At 44.4% G+C, this 15,746-nt stretch overlaps 1 protein-coding gene across 3 annotated transcripts in view; it reads left to right on the plus strand.

The window, feature by feature from the left end:
• Window positions 1-15,746, plus strand: part of FBN1 (fibrillin 1) — a 225,790-nt gene that overhangs the window by 10,864 nt on the left and 199,180 nt on the right. For all 3 annotated transcript variants that reach the window (XM_030578050.1, XM_030578049.1, XM_030578046.1), the window contains exon 3: window positions 14,419-14,501. In XM_030578050.1, the coding sequence (XP_030433910.1) occupies window positions 14,419-14,501 (83 nt within the window). The remainder of the gene's footprint in view (window positions 1-14,418; window positions 14,502-15,746) is intronic.

The following is a 15,746-nucleotide window of genomic DNA, read 5'->3' on the forward strand; positions in this document are numbered from 1 at the left end:
TTCAGCAAAAGTGTTGCTCACTTAGTACGAAGAGTGTCTTGTTTATTATGACTTGTGTTCCATATTTAACTCTGTATGGACTTTAAAGAAAATTTTCATCGGGGTTATTTTGAACATATCTGTGCATTTAGTTGCATCTGATTGACAACATGGAGACCTAACAAAAGCACGGTTGAACTGTTTGCATAACGAAGCAAAAGAGAACTCTTTTTCATAGAAATGTATTGAGCAAAGACACATGGGCCATGTCCTACCACTATTTGGAAAAACCCTCATAGGTACTAGTGAATTTCTACTCCTAGAGGCCCCCAGGAATCATTCTGGGTTGGGAGAATAATTTGTATTGTTCCCACACCAAGCTGGAAGTGGGATCTTCTTCCCCTAAACCTGCAGATATTTTAAGATCCATGAGAAACTCTGGACACACAGAGGTGGTTGAGACATGTAGGTGAGAGCCTCCTGCATAGAACATTTTTTTGTTTGGTTTTTGTTTTTATTTTTTTGCTGCTCCTCATGTCTAAAGTGAACTACAAAGTACCTTTCAATAGCTCTTCCTGAGAGCTCCAGCTCAGGCCAACTACTATACTCTGTAATACCATACGATGTCTTACAGGACATAAAACCTTTAGAAGTAATATTCTCTCCTTGTTTGGTGGCTGGAAGTCACTTTGGGCCCATTCCTGGATCAAACAGAATGGAATGTACAAAAGATGAGAGATTCACCTGGATTGGAGAGCGGCTGAGGCTAAAGCACTTCTGAGGCGGAAAGAAGCACTCCCAAAATGAGTCCATATACTGTTTATGTAGCCGCACATCCTTCTCTTGCCTCTCTTCCTAGGGCCACAAACTCATCTCAGACTGTCATATTTGATGTGGACTTCTTTGTTCTTGGAGTAGGGAGGGAGGAGTGTGGAAAGCAGGTTCCTTTGTGGCTGGATAGCAATCCACTAGAGAGATGCTGAATGGGAGCACGTGCCTCAAAGACAATGGCTTGGCTAACAACTCCAGAGCTAAAGATGGTTGATTTCCCTTCTTGTGGCTGCTGAAGGTGGGATGGGCTAAAGTAGAATGTCCACTAGCAGCAGCCCTTTCCCGCTCCTCCACACCAGATGTATTTAATTTACTTTAAAAACACAGGAACAGTATTGCTAACTGCAGGAGTTCAAAAACCACAAGTCCTCTCACCCTTAGATTGGCCTGAAAATCACAGGAGGTGAGTGGGTGAGGGAGAAGTTCAGGCAGATTTTCAAAGGCATGAACAGCAATTAGGTGCCTAGCTCCTATTGACTTTCAATAGCAGGGAGGTTTCCAAGTGCCAGTTGTGCCTTTGAAAATCTCTCTCCCAAAATCATGCTGTTTGGCTATCTATCCGGATTTTGAACTCCACCTGTCTCTCCACTGCCCCCAACATGTTTTTGACAATGGAGCTTGAAAATTCAACTTTCAGAGCATACAAAGTGCGTGCACAGAAATTCAGGTCCCCTTTCTCCTGTTCACCTGCTCCCTAACTTACTTCCATTTCAATGCCTGCCCCTCCTTGGCTGCCTCCCCCGGTGCCCCACTCTCCCAGCCTCACTGGCAACATCCTGCAACTCCAGTCCTCTGCCAGCTTCCAACACGTGCTACCAGTCTGTAGCCTGCAGGGTTAGGGTGGATTGCCTTGAGCTCTTTCCTCTAATACTCCCCAACACTCATACACACCTTCATGCCCTATGGGGAGGTGAGACTGCTGCTGCTGTCCTCAGAGAGAAGCTGCTCAGCTGTGTTGTGCTTTGCCTACTCCACTCAGAGTACACAAGATGTGTGCAAGCAGCCTCTAGCGGCCGAAGCGGGAAATGCCTTGCAAATCCCACAAAATTCCTGAGCTGCTTTTGTTTCCTTATGAGACTCCCACAGTTGACCCCAGTCACTGGCAATGAGACTGTGAATGTTGGCAATGGTGCAGAAACCTTGACCTAGTCCCTCCCTCTCTCCCCAGCTGGAATTACCTTGGGGTGACTACAGACATCTGTCTTGGCCCTAAAAGGTGAGGTGAGAGGGAGGATTGGGGTATGCCATCCCTTGAGCATGTCTATAGTTCTTGCTCATGGACTGCATGAGAGACCCTTCATTTCCTTTTATGGACCATGCTTGGTTGGCCCAACATGCCGTTAGTTTCCATGGCATGCTGGAGCTCATGTGCCTCATACTGCCACATAAATTGGGTCTAGGGCTGGACCCACTGACATTAGCATGTAGAACAATGAGAGAATATGCCTAAGAATTTGCCATTCTGTGGCTAAGCGTGAGAACAGTGCATTGCTGTCAAGTCAGATGAAATTGTCCCTGCAAAATGATGACAGGAAGATTCCATGAAGCAGTGTAGCAGAGTCCCCCGATGTCAAATACCATCACCCAACTGCTGTATTTGGCGGGCACAGTATAATAGGAGCTGGGGTTTGGAGGATGTTCAGTGTTGCTGAAGGAAAGATCTTGCAGGTCGTTTTGAGTTCCTGACATGCGCATTGGCCTCAGGACTGCAGAGCCATTGGCACCCATGGAGCTACTAAGTCTGTTATTTCCTCAGCTGAACTGAGCCAAGATTCTGGGACAGTAGTACTGTCCTGTGTGAGTGAGGAGTAATTATCATGTTAAGCTCACTCCACGGCACAGACACACCACAGTCTCACGCTACAGGGGAAGAAAATCAGACAGTCATAAGAGATCCTGTGTATTACACACACAGATGTGCATGAAACATGGCACAAGATTTTGGTGACATGGGACAGATGCTTAATATCTTCTTTATGGGATAATAAGCAGTATGCCTGAACACTCTGGTTGTTGGTACTGAGACCTGAATGCTTTCATGGGTTTCTCTTCTACACTGCTGCTACAAGTTTTCAACACACTCTTCTCTCCCTCTTCCCCCAGAATCTTAGGTGGACCAAGGTCTTAGACAGACAAAGCACAATGGTAAAAATGCCTTATTTTGCATGAAGATAACTGGCAAAACTAGTTTAATAATCAGTGGGATGTGTGAAAATCAACTGTCGTGGAAATGCATGATTTTTAAAGCTCCAGTTCACTGCTTCACAGTTTTGTTGGAGTTGAGGGAGTAGGTTAAGTCTGGACTAAAACTTCAGGGCCAAGTCAACAGTCGGTGGGGCTACCCCAATTTACATCAGCTGATGAATGGGCCTCACCACAGGAAGCTGGGGAGCTCTGCACGTGGATAGGCACACACAAGTGTCCGCAAAGCCATTTTACAGTAAAAGGTAATGATATGATTATAGATGGCTTTAAACAGGATAATAAGGCCAACTCTGCATACTTTTTAGAATTTTTCAGTGGCATTTACTGGCATACTGGATATACTTTAACACTCTGAGCCAAATTTGTAAAGGCTAGGCACTTTTAGCTGCATGCGTGAATGTGAACACTTAGCCAAAGACCTCATTTCCATTCATAATTAAGTACCATGTTTAAGTGGTCAGTTTTATTTCTGTTATTACTTTTGGATGCAGTGTTTGCAGGCACCAACTTTGCTCAAAAAAGGAGGAGACTAGACGGAGGCCCCTTTAAAAATCTGGTCTCTTGTATTAGTCTGATTTTTACCTTTGGCACCAGGAAGCTGCCTTTTTACATAAAGCAGATGCCAACTGTTGGAGCTAAGGATTTAAGAAAAGACATCAATGAACTTTTCCTTGAAAATAAGAGTCCAGGTGCATTTTTTGTGGTAGGGAGGATGGGGGAGCAGAGAGGTTAGAGATTTCACCTTGTATCTGATCATTACAACATCCTTCCCCTTGTACAGTTTAACTAACTGCTATTTCTCCATTTCAGTTCAGTCTTTATCTGACAAGCACATTTTCTCTGTTACTCTCTCAGCCTTGCTCTGCCCACTCTGTCTAGCCTCTGTCTAATTTATTCCAAACCCACGCTTGATTCATCCCTGGGTTACGCCAGCGTTGACTAGTGTATGGCAGGGCTCCGGGCCGATTGTCTGTCTATGGTACATCTCCCAGCAATGCCAGCAACTCTCATGCACAGATGGGCAGTGTCTTCCCCAGTAATGAGCTGTGCTTTCTGTGAAGGGTCATGGCCAGGGCAGCTGGGGGATGTGAACATTCAGCACCACCCCGGGCAGACTTCACCATGGGGCTCCTACACTAGTCTGGCTACATTTCAGAGCTGCTTTCCCCTGTCAAAACCCCTGGGAAGGACAGCAGTGCGCATGCCACCAACCTTTCCTTGGAATCAAATTCTCCCCAGTCTTCCTGCTGCCTCATTACGGGAAGTTCTTCCCTTTCCCCAGCTCCTGTCACACTACTTGGCAGTCACAGTGCTTGGGTGCTGGTGCTTGATATTGGAGTGACTCTGCTACACTGGTTCATGGAATCTTCCTGTCTCTTATGAATTCTCAAATAGATTCTCTGTAAGCAAGTTCCATTGTGAAAAAAGCAGGCAGCTGCCCCCAGGTGACATTTCAGGGTGAAGCTGAAGTGGTAAAGGAGGAATTGGTTGATGAAAGGAAGACAAAACAATGGGACAGTGCTGCACACTGTAGAGAAGAGGCAGGTCAAAGATGTATGGTAGACACAGCTGGCATTGCAGAATGGAGCAGAACTAGCAGATAGTATTATACAGGACTTAATTGATGATGGGGCACTGAACAATCATGGCTGTCAGAATAAGCTGATGCTAGGGCAGTATTAATAAAATGTTGGTATAATGCTACAAAAGAACAAGGAGGATTCATGCATGCCTAATGTATCGTGATTATGTATGTGCATCATATACGTTGTGCATACAAGATCATGATTGGAGTGGCACTGGCTACAGAGTCATTGATTTGTTGCTTCTCTTCTAGATCTGTGTTAAAATTGTGAAGAAGCAGCACTGTGTATCTGTGCCCAGGTCCTTGCACATGCACCAAGTCTGAGGCTTTGATTTAAGGTAGTTCTGTGGGGATGATGGATGAAGGAACCCTCACTTCACAGGAGAAATGCTCTTCTGTTGCTATTGAAGCCCTTTCTGCTGCTGCACCCCTCCACAGAGGTCAATAGTTGGTGAATCTGCATAGCAGTGTGTCTGTCGGCTCTTGCCACTGCTTTACCTCCATCCGACCCCAATCCAGCGGTGAAAGGAGTCACCACAGAACCAGACTTGGTCCTACGCAGGGTGGGAGGACTCCATGTATTGGCCCAAATCCTGTACCCAGTGATGAGTTGCCAAAATCTTAACAACCGGTTCCCTATAAAAAGTTATGATTTAAGGGATGTGCCACAGTATGTATTTTTTGTACCAATAGGGTTACCATATTTCTGTACTTTCCTGGGAGGAATTTTTACAATTTAAAATTTAAAAATTCCTCCCAGACGGCGATTTAAGAACCAAAAAGCCTGATATGTCTGGGAAAATATGGATGTATGTTAACCCTACCTAAAGTTCTTTTTTTAAAAAAATGGACCTGAACTAGAAATGAGCTCTGTTTCACATGTGTGGGTCCCTGCCACTCCCTGGGGGTGTTCTAGGGTGACCAGATGTCCCGATTTTATAGGGGGACAGTCCTGATTTTTGGGTCTTTTTCTTATATAGGCTCCTGTTACCCCCCACCCCCATCCTGATTTTTCACACTTGCTGTCTGGTCACCCTAGGGTGTGCACATGTGTGGGTCCCAGCTGCTCCCTGCCCCCCCTCATTGAAGCAGGTGTGCAGGGTTACTGCTCTGGGAACTGCAGGGCACCAGTGGACGTGGGGCTGGTTGCAGACAGGAGCATGAGGCAGGGGTTGCGGGGCTGGCTGCGGGCAGGACAGAGGGTGCAGGGTGGCTGGAGGCAAGGAGGTGTGGGGCTGGGCTAGCTGGAAGCAGGGTGTTTGGGGCTGGCTGTCGGCAGGGCAGGGGGTATGGGGTTGGGTGGAGACTGGAGGGTGCAGAGTTGGCTGGAGGCAAAGAGGTGTGGGGCTGGGCTAGCTGGAGGCAGATGTGTGGGGAGGGAGGGATAGCTCAGTGGTTTGAGCATTGGCCTGCTAAACCCAGGGTTGTGAGTTCAATCCTTGAGGGGGCCATTTGGGGAACTGGAGTAAAAATCTGGGGGTTGGTCCTGCTTTGAGAAATGGGTTGGACTAGATGACCTCTTGAGGTCCCTTCCAACCCTAATAATCTATGATTCTATGTGTGGGGCTGGCTGTCGGCAGGGCAAGGGGTGCGGGGTTGGCTGGAGGCGAGGTAGGGGCTGGCTGCAGGCAGGGCAGGGAGGTGCAGAGCTGGCTGGAGACGGGGTGCAGGGCTGGCTGGCTTTGGGCATGGGGGTATGGCAGGGGTTGGCTGGAGACAGGGCAGGGGGTGCGGCAGGGCCTGGCTGCAGGCAGGGCCAGGGGGTATGGGGCTGGCTGGAGACGAGGGTTGTGGAGCTGGCTGGCTTCAGGCAGAGTCGCAAGGGTATGTGGCGGGTTGGCTGTGGGTAGGGCAGGGGGTGCAGCAGGGGCTGGCTGTGGGTACGGGGTGCGGGTACTCGGGGGGAGTGTCTCGGACCAGCCTGAGCAGCAGGGCGCAGCCCAGGCCCACCAGGCAGCAGCAGGAGCCACAGGGCCAGGGGTTGAAGGAGCAGCAGCAACAGGGCCTATGCCCAGGGCCAAGCGGCAGCCCACATTGCTCCCGCAGCGCAGCACCCTTGGGGGCCGGAGGAGGAATTACTAACTTCCCGGATGGAGCCCATCAAAGCCCATGGAGCCCCCTCCTCGCAGCGAAGCAGGTTAACAACTGGTTCTAAAACCGCTTCAAAATTTAACAACTGGTTTGCGCAAACCGGCTCCAGCTCACCACTGCCTGTACCCGCTCTTTCCAGACTAGTTCTGCTGTGTGTCTGTCCTGGCAGATTCTCAGAGGTGGGAGCAGGATTATGCTCACAGATACCATCACAGAAATCTGAGGTTGCTTTTTGTACGTACCTAAATCACTTATTAAAAATCCTTTGATTCCATCTTTCACATGTTAGGAGTGCATATCGCTGTAGCGAGTCCACAGTACTAAATATGCTGCAAAAAGCAAGAATGACTGTCAGCATTTGCCTGTTTGGAACAATTATGACAAATTCCAGAAGGCTTTCAGAAACAGGAAGATTATGCAGCAAGAGATGGCAGATGGATTTTAATGTGGACTATGATTTCCTTTTCCCTCCAAAACACCTCCCCACCCACCCATATATTTTCCCCAGACAACAGGAGTGTTTTTGTCCTCTTCTGTGAGGGGGAAAATTTTTTTTAAAACCAGTTTAAGCCATGAAGAGTTCAGTGTCCAGGGTAGAGATGAATGAGTTGCCATCAGGCCATTTCAGACTTTAAGTGCCTGTAGCCTACTGGCCTTTTTGATTCTACACAACTAAAATGCGAGGTAAGTTTTCATAGTTTAAGGGCATATTGGCAAAAATAATCCATTTGTTGTATTTACTGATGGGGCTTGAAATTCATTGATCCTCTGAGAAATGAGACCTGGGAGCCATTCTGGATAACTCAGTGAAGATTTGGTGGTCTCAATCCAGTTTTAGTTGACAAATGTTCATATCCAAATGACTTCAGTGGGAAGCAGAGGTCTTGAAGGATCAGGACCCCCACAGAGGTCTGAACACAGCTGAGATGTGTGGACAGGGCACTGTGGCTTGCCCTGCTGCCTACCATCTTCTAATTCAGGCCTCTCCAGCCTTTTCATTGAGCTACTTTGTTGCCCATTAGATCTCTAAGTTTTATATTAGTCCAATGTAATGAGCTCAGGTGGTGTTAATGATATGCGGTAGGCAGTTATTGTCCAGAATTTTAGGGTGAGATTTTTATTTAAGGAAAAAAGTATCTGTCCAGCACTCTAGGCATCTTTCATAGAAATGTACCTGATATGTACACAAAACTGACAGCATTGGTGACGATGAAGGCATCTGACTTATGTGGAGTTAACAACATTTACCACTACTCCCATGACATGTTGAGTCTTTGCTTCACAGAGTGCCTGATGAGGATGGGGAGTAATGAAGCCTCAAGCCTAGTGTTAGATGGGGCATATTCCATTTCTTGCTAACCACATACATACTACTTGCATTCAATAACAATACCATTAAAGAAACAGCCTTCTTCAAGCTACTGTCTTCAAGCATCAGACGCAAAAGTATCACCAGCTGAGCATGTCAGTCTCATGTATCAGTTACTGGAAACTGAGAGAGAACAACATTCATACACATTTATCAGTTTTACAGGAGATGACTAACATCCTTTGACAATAATTCAACTCATCTAGCTACCGCATTTTCACTCGCATGTTATTAATTGAAGACAGAATTTGTTTATTTTGGAAGTCTCTGAACAAAGCTGTGGGCTTCAGTCATGGCTTTTTTTCATCATCGTGCGATCAGGGAAAGCTTTTTTATGGGTTGCGAGTATATAAGTAACTCTGAAAAATGCAGCCTCTTCCGTGCCCCTCCCCCCCCCCCTTTTTTTAAGACTTTGAACATATGGTCATCTAAGTTTTTAAAATGCATGTGCTCTCTTTGGGTCAGATTCTGCCATCCTTACTTATTCTAGGTAGGTGGGTGCATTGACTTTGATGGGACTACTTGAGGGGGAAGGTGGAAGTAAGGGTAGCAGAATATGAACCTGAATTTGAAAATTTTTGGGATAGTCTTCATGTTTCTCATGAGGTGTGGCGAAGGTGACCGTCCAAATCACCCTCTTTGCCAACAGTAGCTTTGGGGTGATGTATGAGCTGCCTATGCTGGCTTTTTTTTCCTTTGTACATTAATCAGAGTGGGAATATAAGAGTTTATTATATATATTTAGAAGAGTAGTACTCAGACTGTGTAATACAGACACAGGAAGATGCAGTCTCTGCATTGAAAAGCTTACAGTCTGAAAGATAAGAGCTAGACAGAAGGTGGGGGATAAGGTACAATACAAGCAGTAGAGTAGCTTCCTTTTGTGTGTATAAAGTCATGAAAATGGTGCATTTTCTGCTTCTTTTTCAGAGTACAGCTAAGTCATCTGCGCTTTAGTGGGTTGTCTGGCCGACTTTCCCCCGCATCATCCAGACCTGTTCAATCTCCCAGTTGATCTGGGAGACTCTTGATATTCTGTTCTCAATGCTGCGTTCCTGAGCAGCGGCTTCATTTTCCCAGTTGGAGACATTGCAGCCTTGTGGGAGAGGCATTCTACGCAGTCTTCCCTAGATGAGGGCTCTGGCTATAGAAATCATATCTACAGCAGAGCATTAACCTGCTGCACTCATAAAGGGTAATGCAGTGCAGAGTGATGTAAGGGGTCACTCTAGCCATGCTTCTATGCTGTGGGCGTGTTGGTGACCATGATCTAGGCAGAGGAAAGCTGGGGGATGTTGCGAGGAGGGATGCGAGGAACCAGACCATGAGGGGAGATATATGGAGGACCTAGACTAGGGAGAAGAGGGACATTTGAGCAGAGGAAACTGGGCTAGGGGGCTGGGTGGGAAACTCAAGGAGGCAAATGATAGGTTTGATAAGGAAGAGCAAGGAATTAAAGGATTTGACGGTAATGAGGATTCATGTAAAAGAAGCTCAATATGCAAGCAGGTCAGAATATCAGCCGAAGCCCACAACTGTGCCCACATCTAAGTGCCTCTCCAGCTCAGCCCTCTGGCGTTTCCCTCTCTGTGTCCTGGCTGCTCCTCCATTTCATTTGTTGGCTATGGTGAGGGAGGGTAGCTGGATGAGCAGCAGAGGAAACCTTCACTACTCTATCCACTTCACAGTGCCCTCTGCGAGGCGAGAGGAGCTGTTGTAGCTCTCCCTTCAATCTCCTGCAGGCTGCGGGGGCTACCATTGATACACCTCCCCTCCCATCTGCAGTGGATGTGATCATAGGGCTGGGGAGTGAGGAGAGGCAAGGAGAACTTCACCACGCTTCAGGCCTCGGGAGGGAGTGGGGGTCAGCTGCTGGAGATCTTTACTTTCAACCCATGGAGTGTGTGTATGTGTGTGCTGCTCCCTCCCTTCCCCACTACCAGCCGCTATAGGAGCAGGAGTAAAAAGTCTCTCTGCCTTCTATTGTACCTTCCTTTGCCATAGAGGCAGCAGGAGATGATGCAGAGAGAGATATCTGCTAATTCCACTAGTGCTGCTGGATGGAGAGAGAGCGAAGAGCTGCTGGCGAGCTACTTGAGAAGGCTTCATAAACTACCGGTAGATCACAGCCCACTTGCTGCAGACCCCTTCTCTAGAGAGAGGACTGCAGGGTCCAGGACTGTCCTGGCACCTTTCCCAGCGCTAAATTCACTTGGAACCTCTCCCCCATCCCCAAAAGCCCCCCCCCAATGGGATGAAGTAATTTTGTAAATTTACAGTGGTAACACCCTCGTCTACACAACAGTGTCTAGCTCTGGTAAGCTAGAAAATTGACTAATGAGTGCATTATAAATATCTGGATAGACAGTTATGATGAGGTATAATAAAGAGTTGGATTATTTAGTTTCCAAAGGAGAGGAGAGAGGGAGGGGCTTGACAGAGGTAGTCAGAGTCATTAGGTTTGTAAGTGCAGAATTTCTCAGTGCTTCCTTTTTACACTGTTCCGTGATCCGAGAACAAGGGGACGCTTTGTGAAAATTAATGGCGGTGAGTTTAGAATGTATTTCTTTATGAAGTGTAGAATCTGTGAGTTGGGAAAGTCACTTCTGGAGGAGGTTCACCAAGATGAACACTGGGTTATTATTGTTTGAACCACTTGTAGCTATAGAAAATAAGGCTGTAATAAGGGTAATTGAATGACCTGCTTCAGTGTATAAGCATGGTTGCCCACTGAGGTCTGGCATGTGTTTTCTCTTATAGACAGCATTACGTTGGCTAGCTGCATTAAAAGGATTTCTTTTCCCTGGAACACTGGGTGTTGGCCAGTGCTGGAAGAATATGACAACTTCTTTGTTCTTAAAAAGACACCTATCTCAATCAAACGTAAAGAAATTCTGTATGTAGTGCATAGAGCTTATGAGGCATATAAATGTTTTATCCATTTTGTTCTTTTAAGTTACCGTATAATAAAAATGCATTCTCCATGTAACGCCAGTCAGAGAAATTTATATTCCTTAGCATTGTGCCTCATAATGCATCATTAGTGTCTAACCAATCATTTTAACAGAAAAAATTGTTCTTTGAACGTGTATCTGTTCAAAGCTGGTGTTTCTATATAGCCTCCGACTATGTGACCTTGTGACAGTGTTATAACAAAAAAAATTTACTGGATGACAATAATAAAAGTGATCTTAAAATATAGTATATTTAAAAAAGAAACCTGGTGAATTTGCTCCGTTCCATAACTTGCCGTGGACCAACAAACAGTTTATTGTACTATATACCTTATCTGTTTTTATATATGTATACTTTAATCACAAAATATTACTTAAATATGAGCTTTTGTCCCTCGTACATTTTTTTTATTTACCTTCAAAATAAATGTTACAGTCATTTGTTATAATTTTGTTTCATTATCCCAACTTACTGTTTATGTATTTCAGCTGCCCTCTTTAAATTTGGTTGTACTGAGGGAATGGTAGGAAAGGGAAGAATATGACTGGCATATCTAGACTATTGACATGGATATAAGCAGGTGAAAAGCAAGACTTACATAACTTTATAAGCCTTGATATATGTATTTAGATGCAGTGACCAAAATTGGCCATGAACATAAGTGGTTGCAGTCAATGGAGTTGTGTCCACTTAAATCTTTGATTAATTTAGTCCAACATATATATTACTATCACAACGTTACAGAAGATAAAGTAGACTAGATTCCAATCTCATTCAATTAATGTATTTATTCTATGGCATTTATTACTGTAGTATCTGAGCATCTCATAATGTTAATTAGTTTTAGGCTCACAACTCAAGAATCCTTATCCCCATTATATAAATAGACAGACTGATCCACACAGGGTAGTGTTACTCAGGACATCTGTGGCAGAGCTGAGAATTGAACACTGATCTCCTCACTAGCGCTGGTCAGAATCTATGTTTTTCTGTCAAAACATGCAAACTTGTTGAAATTGAAACATTCTGCGGGAACATGCCAAGTTTGATGAAATTCCAATGGAAACCAGGTGGTTTCCAACAGGACCCTGCTTGCTAAGCAGGCTTCAAAAAGCTAGGCCCCGGCTGCTTCTGTTGGGGTTCCTAAGACTTCTCGTGTCATTGGCTCCAGGGCAGTCAGCTCGCCAATCCCATTTTGAAATTATTTTTAATTAATTAAATTTTACATTTCACAATTTCCCAGAAACTGGAACTCCTGTTCCATGTCTAGCTCTATTCTTGACTCTTAACCTGTGTCTTAACCACAAGACCATCTACTTACTGTGGATTTACACTGCTCTAATTGGTGTAACTGAGATCAAAATTTGGCCCAGAGTCTATAACTTGTCTTGTGGCCTTATGCTTAGAGGTTATCACCAACCAAAACTGGATACTTGTCAGTTTGTTTCCCCCAGGTACCAAGAATGCCAGCCAGTCTGTATTAATAAGTTCCATTATTTCTTCAGACAGGAGAAGGTGAAAGGAAATCTCACTTTCCTGGTTCCCAGTCTTGATTTGGCATGAGATACTGGAGCAGTTTTGTACTGAGGAGAGGGGAACTCCTAGAAAGTGACATAGTTGTAGCCCTGGGGGATGCAGCTGAAACAATTACAATTGAATATATTGAAAATATATGAATGAAGCATTTTAAAACCTGTAAAAGCAGTTAGAGAAAAGAGTAGTGTGATGTTCTGAGAAATGGGGCCCAATTATACAGCCCATACTTACCTTGCTGAGCACGGAGCCATTGACCCCAAACCTAGTGAAGTTGATGAGTGTTGCCGTAGACGCCATTGGGCTTTGGATCAGGTCCTTAATCACCAGCGTGATGCCGTTGAAATTGGTGAAATAACAATACACCTCTACCTCGATATAATGCTGTCCTCAGGAGCCAAAAAATCGTACTGCATTATAGGTGAAACTGCGTTATATCAAACTTGATTTGATCCACCGGAATGCGCAGCCCCGCCCCCCTGGAACGCTGCTTTACCGCGTTATATCTGAATTCATGTTATATTGGGTTGTGTTATATCGGCGTAGAGGTGTACTTAAGATTCTATTAATAATGCATATTACTAGATAAATATAAGGCAGTCATTTCGGACATACACACAAATAAATGCTTATAAATATTAAGGAATTTCGGAAATCCATGCTTGAGTTGGCTCACCATGCAGGGCAGCTGTTCACTTAGACATTGTAATAGTTAAAATAAAATAATCTAAAAAGGGTCAAACAATGTCCTAAAAAAAAACCCAAGCATTTAATCTGTCTCTGTAAATCAGAGTGTATGCTAAGGAATCCATCTTTACCAAGGTCTAGATTTTGGCATACTTTCCTCAAGTTGTGTTACCCAAGAAAGGTTGTAGGATCTGGCCCCTAGTATGGTTATGATATGTAAAAGAGTAGGAAGATCTATTTTCTTGCATTTGGAGCTATATTCTGTTAGTCTTCTTTACAAGAGTAGTTCCACTGAGTGGGACTATTCATGGGAGTAAAACAAGGAAGATTTGAACCTAGAGAGGCACAGAATGGTGGTTTCAACTTGTGTATTTTCACTGACTGTTAGAAATATGACACTGCGGAGCCCGGTCCTGCAAACCTCTACTGCAAAACTTATTTACCATTCACTTAAAAGGTACTACTGCTGGGAAGTATCAGTTTGAAGGATTGGCCCCAGTGGTTCCTATGTCTAAGGAGTAGCAATAATAGGTTCTGAGTATACCAGGTGCCTTAGTATTTAATTCACAGACATTTCAGCTCACTAGAACCACACATATTTTAATTTTTTTGCTAACAACACGTTTTTGCTAAATAAATATTTACATATATTGGCTTTTTAATTTGGCTAATGTAATAGTTTGCTTTCCTGTTGTTCTGCTCAAAATAGGAGTAGTATAGCATTTTAGAGCTTGGTAAGGACATAAAAAAGTACATGAAGCTGCAAGGAGACGGGAGTTATTCTGACTTATTCTTATTTCAGTGGGAGTTTTGCTGGCATGAGGAATGCAGGGTTGAACCCTGTATATGTTGTTCTATTTCCTAAGTTCCTAACAGTGTCCACATAAATACTCAGTAGCATCTGAATTATCAGATTTCTGTTACATTTTTTCTTTTGCTTTGAGTAGTTTTAATTATATTAATTAATTTCACATTTTTGCAATGTAATTTTTGGCACCATAAGAGGGTAGACATGACTAAAGCCAATAACTAGTATAAATACTTCCTGTTAAATATGAATAGACCACTAGCTACATTGATGCTGAGAGCCGATTTCCAGAATGTGTAGTGCATTGCTTTTATTTTCAAATCTTGGTTATTAAAATGTATTTTGGAGAAAAACCAGAACCAATTTTTCTTTTAGACCCAATGTGTGTGGATCACGTTACAACGCCTACTGTTGCCCTGGATGGAAAACGCTACCTGGTGGAAATCAATGCATAGTCCGTAAGTTACTGTCATTGAACATTGTAACCAAGATTTATCTTTTCTTGTTGCATTGTGTGCATGTTTGTCTTGACTGTGCAGAGCTGAATTTATTGCTGGTGTCAGTTCAGTAACTGCCATACTACATTTATTTACTGTTTTAACGTATATAAAAACCCCTCTGAGCTACAGTACAGCATGTATGTAGTTGATGTATTGACAGTATTTGGACACGGGAGTCCCACAGTTATGTTCCTCTTGAGTCTGTGGTAAATCCCGAGCCAAACGATGTTCGGGCTCTTCCAGGGTTAGGAGCCGTGGGATCTGTTCCTTTGTTTCCCCATTTAAACAAGAATGCTTTTTCATAATCTAGGAGTGAGGCAACACTATATGGCGAAGGAACTTATGCTGCATGCAAGTGCTGGACCTCTTTATACTTTAGTCTTGAAATATACGTAGGGGGTATAAAATATATCTACAACTATAGATATCTGTACGTGTGTGTTTGTGTAAAGGCGTACCATACCAGCAACAGCTGTCAGAGGTGTTTTGATTGTGGATGAGACAGACAGGGGAGAATAATATCTGAGGTGACAACTACCACATTGCCATGAACATCTCTGGTGCTAGATGAAAGGTGCAGGCCTGCACTCCCATCAGCACCATCCTTCACTAGTGATGCAGTAGGCGACACCATGGTCACATGGCTCCTAAGGCGTGTCCCCTTTTGGGCATCTGTACTACAGGTGGTCCTAATGCCTGACCATGCCTTGTTCTCAGGGAGCACGAGTCTGGCTGTTCGCTACAAATAATGGGACAGGCTCCCTTTGCTCACCATCTCCAAACACAGAATCGTCTTTCTGTGTGCAGAGATTTTGTCTGCAGTGTTATTGTAGCTATGTTGGTCCTAGGATATTAGAGAGAGAAGGTGAGTGAGAGAATATCATCTATTGCATAAGGAGAGGGCTGGACACTTTAGGACAGATGATTTTGGTGAAAATTGGGACTGGGAGTGTATTGGGGTCACCCTGAAAATAGTAACCAAAGAGAGCAGAAGCCAGGGTGGGGTTCTTGTGCCATAGACAGGCTCCTGGAGTTAGAATCTGATCCAGGGATGTACAGCACATGAGACACGCAGGGTGTGACCTGCATGCTTCTCTGTGGGTTATGGGTGTCTAGGTTGGTCCAGTTAATGATATTACCTCACCCACCTTGTCTCTGTAGATATTTTAGTAATTATACTCTATTTGTGTTATGAATCAGGTG

Source organism: Gopherus evgoodei, chromosome 10, assembly GCF_007399415.2.
Source record: "Gopherus evgoodei ecotype Sinaloan lineage chromosome 10, rGopEvg1_v1.p, whole genome shotgun sequence".
In the NCBI taxonomy this organism is placed as follows: domain Eukaryota; kingdom Metazoa; phylum Chordata; order Testudines; family Testudinidae; genus Gopherus; species Gopherus evgoodei.